Source organism: Linepithema humile, chromosome 3 (genome assembly GCF_040581485.1).
Source record: "Linepithema humile isolate Giens D197 chromosome 3, Lhum_UNIL_v1.0, whole genome shotgun sequence".
Taxonomy (NCBI): Eukaryota; Metazoa; Arthropoda; class Insecta; order Hymenoptera; family Formicidae; genus Linepithema; species Linepithema humile.
In genome coordinates, this window is record NC_090130.1 from 8,307,805 (window position 1) to 8,319,382 (window position 11,578).

The following is an 11,578-nucleotide window of genomic DNA, read 5'->3' on the forward strand; positions in this document are numbered from 1 at the left end:
TTTCTTTGATAAGACTTTTTCCTGATAAAATCGCTGCTCTCGAATCCCAGAAGTATCGGACTTTATATTTCGCGAACGTATGCGTTTTTCCCCCCGTTTTATCTCGGGAGAAACGCGCAAAATAACTCGTACCACGCCTCACGACGGCTCACACACTCTTCTGCAAATTCCCGAAGGCTCGACGAAAGTCTGATACCGGAGAGCCATCAGAGCGGGCTGTTGGTCGACTCGGCGGGTCCGCAGCTACCGGTCATCCCGTCGCAGGACGAGACGAACGAGGAGGAGGAAGAGTTCGTGGGGCCCGTCGAGATCAAGCCGGATCTTCACCAGGAGTCCGTTAGCAGCGGGGTGGCGAACGGCGACAGTCGGGCCGCGTCTTTCGACGAGACCGCCGGCGTGCGGAAGGTCGCCGTGTCTGTGCACGACGAACGAACTTTGCTGCCGAGCTACTCGCTCAGGTCCGACTTGATCGAGGTGCTGCAGGGCAAGCAGGACACGTCGGTGGCGAGGACGGGCGAGGCGGCCGCGCACGGCAGCGGCGCCGTGACGAAGAGCCCGTCCGGCGACACGCAGATCGCCCTCGGCGTGTCGTCGTCCTCGGCGTCCGGCGTCGAGCCGAACGCGGCGACTCTCGGCGCGTCCACCAGCTCGCTCACGTCGATCGCCAACTCGGCGGCGTATCGGCAGCCGCCGGCGCGACACCGGCGCTTCGCCGCGGGCTGCATCGACGAGAACGATCTCAGCACGCCGTACAATTATTACAGATGTCTGTCGCCTAACGAGCATCACGGTACGTATTCGGAAGGATCTCGCGTCGCTCTCGGAGCGTGAAGGTCGCACGGATAGCGACTCGAGATTGACTCCGCTGACCGATCGATCGGCGAATATTGTGCCCGGTATTCGACGACATTTAATTGCAAGTCCGAATTTTTAGATTACAAGCGCGCGAGATACTTGAAAAATTCGCCTGACCTGAATTTCGCAATTGAATTATCGGCAGCTCGTTAAGTGATTTATTTTGCGATTTGCGTTGAATTTTATTTCGGGGCTGAAGATCTGGATTATTCGGACATTCCGAGCATTCGCAAAGTGGAGTCTCGTGTGTTTGCGACCCTCATTGATTTTATACGCCTATCGACGCGCGGATAAACGTATCAAATCACGCTGTTATCTTTGCCGGTTCCAGGGAAGGGCCCCGGGTGTCGAATGCTCAAGAGGCAATTCAGCCTGGACCGTCCGGACGATCCGGTGTCCATAATTCCGGAACAGCTTCCGCACAGGTCGACCCCTCGTCTCTACAAGCAAAATAGCGCGGGCGCGGCCAACGACTTGGAGAGAATCGAGGAAGTGCCGCCGGCCACTCCTAAAACCCTCCTACAAAATTACCGTCACGCCGCTTCCGTTTCCCTCTCCGTCGAGTCTCTGTCGTTACGCTGAATCCCCTCGTCGAGAGAGAGAGAAAAAAAAAGAAAACTTCACGAGCAGAAAATCGAATATACGCGCGAGCGTGTCGCGTCCGGAGCAGCGAACGATTCACGCGGAGACGCGCGCGTTATTGCGAAGCGTCGCGATTGTAATTAATAATGCGCTGCGAAATATAAATCACGTTTGACAATTGCCGCAACATTGATTAACTTTGATCTCGATTTAACTCACTTTACGATCGGAACTAATTCTAAGTTTGAAGCGAAGAATCAGTTGAGATTGGAAGTTAATCAGTTTCTTTTGCAAAATAAACGATCACGATCGAGAAAGGAATCTCGAAAATTCGATCGCAATAACTCGTCTTTAAGGATCGATCATTTTAAGAAGGCGTAATTAACGCGTAATAATGTCGTGACTCGTTGCTGCTCCGCTTGTATCCTTAGTGTGAGTGTACATTGCATTAGTGTTCGATAATATTCGCGGGCAGGTGAGCCGTTTACAGGTGTAATTCATGATTATAGAGATTTAATGGATAGATATGTTGTAAATCGTTTACAAATAATCGTTGGTGCAAAGATTTACTAGGATTTATGTGGGCGATCCGCTCTTCGAATTCCCTCCGACGTGTCTGTACCTGTCAGTCTTCAATATTTAAACGTTTCATAGATAGCTTCCGGTCAACGTTTCTCCACGTTTATCCTCGTTGAATTGTCAACATCTCGCGCACGCAGAGCTCAGGCGCAGATATCTAACGGATATTCTGAGATTTCTATCGAATACTTAATTGTAGAAGTTCTGGAAATTAGAAAAATTAAAACACTCAAGTGATTCCATTAAATTTCTGTGCCATAATCTGTGCTACGAGTGACTCAATTTCTATAAAGACGTGTTAAGATTAAATTTTAGGCGAGTAATATATTTCTCATTTTCAGATTTTTTCACGACGTCGCGTAAGATCGTTTTCTACCTTACTAAAAATGAAAACCTATCCTCACAATGATCTACGATCTGTAATCAGTGGTCGTGAAATCTTTAGATGTATCTACAAAAATGGAATCTGAAGTCGATTTTAAAATGGAATTTTAATGTAACGAAATCGTACTCGCGATCTTTCGGGAAACAAGAAAATTCTAGGCCAACGTAGACTTATTATCTCGTGAATTTTTAACTGTTCGCAAAAATACGGGACAGATGATAGCGCAATAATGCGAAATGACTGAGAAAATAATTAAGAAATTTATCGGTCACTTTTAACTTTCTGTCTGGATAAAAAGGATTGTTGCTTATCCGATGTGAAACCGGCACACATGTTGTTTGTACATATATACTCTCTATGTAATCTTGATCACAAAGTCTACGATTATAAAAAAAAAAATTTACATAGAGAATTAATTATCACCTCGCGACTAAGACGACAGAGAACTACTATTTCGTCGATCAGCAGGTACGTAAATATAGATACGAATATATATTCTTGTTATGTTTGGCCTACTGATCTTATCAGATGACCGGAAAACTAATCGGTTTCTAATTGCATACGGGTCTTGTGAATGCGGGTGGATTAACGAGAGCAAGTTTTTTTAAGATATACGGGCGCTCCGTGCGAAAAGTCGGTAATGATCTTAGCACGAGTGCATAAACACTTTAGCCACAAGTAGGTAGACTTTATCTACAAATAAACGAAGACTTTAACTACAAACAGATAAAGTGCGATTATATGTTCGCAATATATACATATATATTTATATTCTACATTCTTTATTTTGCGTTGAAAAAGTACGAAATTTAAAAAAAAATGCAACAAATGTGTAAAATTATGCCTATATTTTTTTAACTACAGATTTTACGAAAATTTAAAATAGATTTTTGTATGAAAAAATTTGATCGAATAGAATCCTTCTTAGAAATTCTTTTACATTTAACAGAAATTATTTATATAATTAGCTTTTATATTGAAATTCTATTTATATAAAATTGGATAAGAAATACGCTCTAATCATTTTCGCCGCTTATACGATAATTTGAAAACTATTAATTCCTAGATAGTGAAAGAAACTGCTATTTGTGGTTGGACCCGAATAATGACGGTAGTTTTGGAATATTGTATAAATTTTTATGAAATTATACGGCTTTGAATAGTCGATTCAAGCGTTTCTCCGACAAAGCGAAACGTAATTGAAAGAATTACAAGAAGCAGAGTCATCCGACCGGCTTTTCTATAATTCGTCCCTTTAGAAAATCTCTTATGGTCGACGAGCAAAAATCAATCTTACGTCAAGTCACGAGTGACATAAGAAACGGCACACTACGGGAAGGGTTTTCTTGCACGTCTCGCGTCGCGCAAAATTGCTATGCGGCACGGGTTCTCACTTTACGACCATAAACGCCCGTAATGTCACAGCGAACACACGGATGACGAAGTGACGTAAACATCCGGAGATCGTCAAATAATCATGATGGATGATGCTTCGATCGGCTTCCCGAATGACATGTTGTGGCTAAGGGACGTATTTTATTGTCGAGATGGGAATAGAGCTGTTGGATAAAGTTTCCGACAATTTATTAATCTTTATACTTTGAGAACAAAATTGCCTTTATCGTAAAGAATAATAAAGATAGAAAATATTATACACCTACTTATTTGAACATTGCGATTTTTTAATGCCCGTTTAATCGTACGAAAATTAATTTGACTAAAATGTCCTTATAAAAGTAGAATGTTTATTATTTCTAACATTTTTGAAGATACAATTGTGTTATTTTTGAATATCTTGTATACTCGTGTTAATTTTAATGAAAAAGGAAGAAGAAATTGACATATTGCATTAAAATGCATTAACAATACATAAAAAATCTTTAACATTTGACAATACATACAATTATATTGTACAGATATACTATCATATGACGATTCTAGCTAAATATCTTTCAGATCTACAAGTTTAATGAGGCGCTTTGTTACGGTTGATTTAACGCCATTTAAGGAATAAAAAATTCTAGCGATAAATTGAACGAAACCAGATTAAGAAAATTAACGAGCCCGACGACGATGAATACGATCCTCAGACACGATCGGCTGACAACGAGGGTGGGGGAGGGTATCCCCTCTTATCGCGGACGACAATCTCCATTGCGCTAATCTCTCATCTCTCCGGTATCGTTTCCAACAATCGTACCAGAATACGATTGAAACTAGTTAGAAGATTAGCCTGCTAACTGGTTTCGCCAAAGCAGAGCAGTAAAGCTAATTTGTATCTTGCACGTAACCGATTCTCGAATATATATTCGAATGGTCCGAATAATTCGCGAACGGATAGTTGATTAGAATAAATGCAGCGTTTCGACTCGGAATCTTGTATATTCAAATTTGCTCGGAAAATAACTAAATAATGTTCGAATATTTACCGCTCTATTTTCCAAATATTGCGCGTAGTAACTTCTGTCGCCGATAAATTCGACGTATTTTCAGAAAGTGCCGGATGTAATTTGTTAATAATTATAACAATTTATTAACTGTACGTTCACGTCTGCATGTGTCCGTGTACATTATCCACTTTTCCACGTTTCATCTATCCTAGTTTTAGCGTCAGCTTCATTAATTTAGAACTTCAATGAACGAAATTCGACTGCAAGCGGTAGCTTCCGAAATTATTCGAACGACTGACGAGATCATCGATAATTCCGTATCTATGACGACAAATAACAAATACGTATACGATGTGCCATCTTGTTGTTTGCAAGATTACAACGCTACTTTCGACTGCATCCGATGTACAATAAATATGGGAGAAAGAAGGGGGAAAAAAAAAAAACAGACGTACGCGATGGGCGGAGAAAAAGTTTTCGCCTCGTTTATCTCACAACCGATTAATCTGTGAGAAGAAATCAATCTTTCGCAGAAATTAAACGGTTCCGACATAAGTGAAGCGGAAAGTTTTCGTCGGCCCACCCTATACATTCTCTAAAGATTTTCACGGATATTATTCGTCGGGATGGTGACAAGCCAATTAAGGTGTTATTAATGACGAACCATTTTCCCGAATCAAAAGAGGATTTCTTGGGCGGCGAAGGACTCCTCTTTCGTTTTTATCCGCGGTCTATGAGTCTCGAATCAAACGCGCTCGTCGAGTCCGATTAGCTTCTCGACGAGTTCGCATTATGTGGTAAAGTACTACTCAGTCTTTCCTGAATCAGCCTCGACGCGATCGGTGCTAATCCGGACGACAATCGTTAAGGAGGATAATCGCATTTTTTAACGTCACCGTAACAATAATTATTCGATAATTTTCGATGGCTGTCCGTCGCTCGTGCGGAAAAGAGAGAGAGAGAGAGAGAGAGAGAGAGAGCTCTCGGCAGCGAATACTCCCGCGGGTGAAGACCGGTATTCGTAAATATTCCGTAGTTTGAAAAGGAAAATGTACACAATATACGGGCCCGCGTATTCAACGGTTATACGTGTACCTCGATGTAATTCTCTCGTGTAGTCAAGTAGCCACGCTAATGTTAGCGATATGAATAGGTTTAAGTAGCTTATACTTCGAAGCGATTCTCCAAGCGATTCGCGTTCCGTGCGACAGGCATCCTGGAATGACACGTGCAGATTAATATAATTTACGAGAATGATTGATTTCTTGCAACCTAAATTTCAACTGTACTGTTTAACACTTCCATTTGTATTGCTAACGTCCTTTTCCATTTCTTGCGCTTTTAGTGGGATTAATAATATCTTACAATTGCAGTAATATATAAGTCAAAATCGAAATGTGAAGCAGAAAATTAAATATACTTATTAGAAGTGAACGAGTAATTAAAAGATAAATTGGATTGTACCTTCGAGCTAATTTTAACTTTTATTCATTTCAACTCATTCCTCTTAATTACCTAAGAGAAAAGATTCTTATGCTCGATTATTCTACTCCCTTCAGAGGGCAGCTTTAACTTTAATTTCTCGCCAAATCTCGTTCATTTGTCATTATACAATAATAGAAAATTAAAAATAATAACTGTTGAGAAAAGTAAAGCAAATTAAAAGTATAAAATTAATACACTTTTCACGAGGGTGCCTGTTAATCGATCTACCATAATGATCAATTATTATCAATGGCGTAGCAAATATACATTAAATGCCCGGATAATTTAATGAAAGCATATAACTTTAGGACGCTCAATTTATCGGCACATCTTTTTTATATATTAGCATTATTTATTAGCAGATAAGACGCCTTGCGTTTAATTAACATACCTAATTAATAAAATCTTGAAAACTGAACGCATCAAAAAAATTCCTTAAACTGTAATTATTGTAAATGATTGAATCGATAAGTAAATTGTGCATCTTCATGCGCTCTGATGTTAATACGCGTATAAATATTTGTAATAATGGATCAAGATCCACACACACACACACAAGTTTGAGTCCTTCTATTGTGTATTTAAAACAAGAGATATTCGCTACGCCACTGATTGTTATTTCTACACCTGCTATATCTGACTGTGAATAGAAGAGAATTTAATTGTACGTATGAATGTTATATGTTAAAAGTGTTTATCAGAAAGAGATCTAAATACATAGCATAGTGATCAATGGCGCGGGTTGGATATTTGTATATTTCAGACGCATCATGTGCGATTATATACTCGTTACTAATACTTCAATGTTACTCGGTAACATCTTCGGCAATAAAGATAATCATACGGCCGTACGATCGATCGGTAAAAGTTTTATCTCCCTTACACAAATTCCATCCTTTCAATTTGTTATCCCGAACCGGTATTAGCGCAATTTTCACGCACAATTTCCCAATTACACACTTCAATTAAGTCCAAGGAATCCTATCAGATAAAGAGCAAAGTAGGCACTAATTGCACAATGATGTATTATTTTAAGAATACTAAGAAATCGTAGTTTTACGCCAAACTTTGGATTAAAAATAACCTTTTTTTTTATATTATTTTCTAGTCCTTCGAAAATATGCGAATAATTTTAATACACTTTCTCAATATTTAAAGAATATAATTTTTATTAGTCTACAACATCAGTAACAAAAATAACAAATTCTCTAATTGCTATTGCTAAGTAGTGTTATTGTCATTCTTACACCTTAAAGTTAGGTGATCCGACTGAGACTCAAAAATGCATGTGTAAATTTTTGGCTGTTCCTAGAACCGCGAGGTAAAACAAGGAGATCAGATCGGTATGCTATCGTTGACACGAGCTGCACTCCAGATTTACCAGGCACTGCAAGAAAAAATCAAACACACATTAGAGAAATAATTCTCTACATCGATTCTCAATATAACGATTAAACTATCTCAATAACTTATTTAAATATTTTCCAATGTTCTCTTTCGAACAAATAAAAATCTACAACTCTTAATGCTACTTTGTGACAAACATCGGCACGCTCTTTCCAAATCAAATTATATTTCTTATCGTAAATCGAGCTAATTTAAATTTAATTAAAATTTAATAAAGACGCGATGTTGGACAACTATAATCGTATGATACCAATTGTTTATGGAAAATCAACTTTCTCTCACCCGTATGTTGGATCTGGTTGTGACCAGACTGGTGCACCATATTCGATGTGTGGTTTATAAAGCGGCTTTGGAATGAATTTTTCAATGTAAACAGGTTTTTCGACGTATTCCACATATTTCACTGGTGGCGCAACGTAAACATGATGCACTTCCGGTGCGCTAAAATAGCCAGCCTTGTAACTAGAAATAAAATACGTAAAAATTAGAAAATAGTCGTCATATTATAAAAAAAAATAAATAATAGAAAAGAAAGATACATTATATATATATATAATGAAATCAATGTTATCATATCAGATACATCAATCAAATACATTGATCTAAAGTAGCGTTACAATAATTTTATATTTTTATCGAAAGAAAAGAATCACAATCTGCAAAAATAAATTTAAGCTGAACAAAATTTGAAGAAAATAATGCAATATTTTTTTATGCATACAGTAATATAAATAGCAAAATAGTCGTCAAATTATAAAAAAAAAAATAAATAATAGAAAAGAAAGATACATTAATGAAATCAATATTATCATATCAGATACATCAATCAAATACATTGATCTAAAATAGCGTTACAATAATTTTATATTTTTATCGAAAGAAAAGAATCACAATCTGCAAAAATAAATTTAACTTTCGAAATGCCTTATTGTTGATCGCAATCTTTATTGTAAAAGTTAAAATTAAGAGTGATAAAAATATATAAAACAGATAACTAATTCAAGTTCGTGAAACGGGAAATGTAAATTATATATTTCTCACCCTTTCGCAATGCCAAGACCGAAACCAAGAAGGCCGGCACCAAGCAGCTTTTTCTTCAAGAACAGCGTTCTCTTTTCCCTAGTGTGCACCGCACCTCCATCAACTTGATCTTGGATAACAGCACTTCCCAGATCCAGTTGTTGTTGATTTTGTTCGACAGCCTCTTCCGCCGCTACTCTCATTACGAGGAAACAGCAAACAGCAGCGACGACGATGACAGTGGCGCAATGCATCTGTCACCGCAAAGAAAATTAATACTTTCAATTAATTGTTTTAATTCTTCCAAACAAAATAAATATCAACCAAACAGTAACGTGGAAAATTTTATATTTAACAATTAATTATACTATTTATAAAATTAAGTATTAGATTAATGTCTGAATTAAACGCTCTCAAATTTGGTTTCTTTCGCAACGCCGAGTCTGCCGCTAATCGAATTATGATTTCATCGAAATGTATAGTTGCGCAAGCATTACAGGCGCGCCGAAAATACTGTCACTTTTCCTCTAAATCGAAATCAGCGATGTGCTCGAAAAATTTCGCGTGCTTTCTCCGGGAGTTCGGTTCGCGGGACGAGAAACCGGTTTCGGCGCTCACCTTGCGTCTCAGTGCGACAAAACACGGTAGGCGATACACCGCAAAGACAGACCCGAATACTGTGCCTTTGATGGAGGAATCGTTCGATTTTATACCGACCTGCCTACCTCGCTATTTGCGGTACGAGCGCAATTTCCAAAGCCGCCTCCCTACCATGGCGCCGAAGGCTGGGCGGCTTAACATCGGGCTTAGGACGATTAAACCCATTGTGACACCCGGGAAGCATTATTGCATACATCACGATTGGAGGAGGCTTGGCCAGAATTACATCTCAATCTTGTCACGTCACGACAGGCCGGGAATTCCGTGGGAGTTTCTGTGTGAATCTTTTCAAACGAGATTTCTACAAATCAGGAAATAAGTAACTCCGATGTAGCTATTTGCTCAAAAGAGATCGCCTTACACAATCGAGGCGTGACCCCAACTTTCTTCCAGCCGGTCAATCTATTCGTGTGTAATTTTTGCGTCAAGGCCTTTATGTATAACCTTATGTATAACCACGCGAAGTATGCTAATTTCGTGAATTAAAATTTTTTAGAATTTATTTTCATCGGAAAAATGGCTCTGAAGGTGAAGAAAGTCGGTGGTATCTCAACCGTATAAATGGATTTCACTCCATCGATTGTCCGGCCGTGCATTCTAAGTGGTTAATTATCGGGGAGGAGTTACAAAAATCTATTCGTCTTTTAAGGAAAATTTTAAGATAAGTTTTATGCATAAGATCGAAATTTTATTAAACAATGCATCGACCATTTTACTCGATTACTTTTTATCGAAAGCCATCTGTTTAAAAATTTATTTAAGCTGTTTAAAAAAAAAAAAAAATAAGAAGGCTGTTAAAAAAGCGAGACACTTTTTGATTAATTTAACACGTTACTTTTAGTATAGTATTTTTTAAATGCCTTTCATAACTTTCTTCATAGCAATGCTTGTATCCAAAAACGTCACAAGTGAAACTTGCCGCTTTATGCAGAAATTCCTTCAATAGACTGGACAAGTGTGATGGAAGAGAGTGATCCATTACTGGCGATCTGCAGATAGGACTAAAATAGACAGAACTTGGCAGATCTGCAGCGAATACAGGAGCGTAAAAGAAAACGAAAAGATAATAGGAACATGACGCGGACATCGTTTCGATTTATCAACCCCGCGACGTGACAGGCAGATAATGCACACTATTGTCTGCTGCAACAAGTAGTAAAGCGACAGAGCAAAGAGTGGAAAGAGAGAGAGAGAGATGAACGAGGGAGGGAGAGTGATAGGAAATATAAAACGGGAGAAAGTGAGAGACTGCGCAACGAATTTTCCATTCTTTCTTCGTGAGCCGCTCCACGTGTCCCCGCCTTTCAGCGATACACGTGCTTCTGCCACACGCAATCTCGCCGAACTCGTTACGTGCGATCTGATACACGTAATCATCGTGCGGCATGCACGTAGCGGCGCATAAGCGCGGTCGACGACGGCCGAATGACAATGGGACTTTGTCGATTCGCGCACGCATTGCGCGTCATTATCTGGCGATGCACAAGCGACGATTCCAGGCAATGATCATCGGCGATATGTGCAGCTAACTCCGCCGAATAGAGTACATTTATGCGCTGCAGCGGTCTGAATAACAATACACGTCATGCAATAAAAGTGGAGTCGTTGACTTATTATATAAAAATGTGTGCTGTTGGGCAATAAAATTAACACATGTCAAAGCAAACGTTTTTATCCAGTTCGACTTTGCTACATTAATGAAGAGATAAAGAAATGATGTCACAGTAAAAGAACCATTTATTTTAAAAACAGATCTGTATCGTTAATATTTTGCGAAGCCAAATGTCACAGAATCCATTACAGAGTTATTTTGTGAAGAAACGTTAATTTCTTGTAATAATAAAATTTCTACGATAGCAATAGCGAGATAATGAAGCCATCAGTGTTTTCTAGATTCCCGTGCTTTTACACGGCGCTTAATGCTAATGAATTTATGGCTACTCATTTCAGTAATTAATTCAAGTAAAATGAATACAACGTCACGGTTGAATAAATAATGTCTAAAATTATTTTAAAATTAACAATTATAATGACTGTCGACTTTACATTATAATTATATTAATTAACTAACGTTCTCTTCTTGTACATTTGCTTAATTTAATTCTTTCTTAAAAAGTTGTACACATATTTTGTCTCTTTTACGTGAAATTGCAATAAAAATCGAAATAAAAAGCGCAAGCCGCGTGAATGTGTAACAAACCTTCAAATCCGGCGT

General features: G+C 38.6%; 2 protein-coding genes across 5 annotated transcripts in view; one reads left to right on the forward strand and one right to left on the reverse strand.

Moving 5' to 3' along the window:
- LOC105676550 (retinal guanylyl cyclase 2) overlaps positions 1-7,127 on the forward strand; it is a 47,439-nt gene extending 40,312 nt beyond the window's left edge. For 3 of the 4 annotated variants that reach the window (XM_067351584.1, XM_067351586.1, XM_067351585.1), the window contains 2 exons: positions 177-790; positions 1,187-7,127. In XM_067351584.1, the coding sequence (XP_067207685.1) occupies positions 177-790; positions 1,187-1,437 (865 nt within the window). In that variant the 3' untranslated portion in view covers positions 1,438-7,127. Of the gene's footprint in view, positions 1-176; positions 791-1,186 lie in introns of those variants that run through there. The other variant, XM_012374548.2, reaches the window with a different exon arrangement.
- Positions 7,128-7,247: 120 nt separating this feature from the next.
- Positions 7,248-10,070, reverse strand: LOC136998622 (uncharacterized). The gene is made up of 4 exons (XM_067351612.1): positions 9,322-10,070; positions 8,725-8,957; positions 7,966-8,145; positions 7,248-7,663 (listed from the first exon to the last, which is right to left on the reverse strand). The coding sequence occupies exons 2-4, from the start codon at positions 8,955-8,957 to the stop codon at positions 7,654-7,656; spliced, it is 423 nt and encodes a 140-aa protein (XP_067207713.1). The 5' UTR covers positions 9,322-10,070; the 3' UTR covers positions 7,248-7,653.
- Between the last annotated feature and the right edge of the window lie 1,508 nt (positions 10,071-11,578).

Coding starts and splice junctions, on each gene's coding strand:
- LOC136998622 (XM_067351612.1), bottom strand. CDS start 8,957: ATGCATTGCGCCACTGTCATCGTCGTCGCTGCTGTTTGCTGTTTCCTC. Junction 8,146..8,724: donor GGTCTTGGCATTGCGAAAGG/GTGAGAAATATA, acceptor TTTTATTTCTAG/TTACAAGGCTGGCTATTTTA.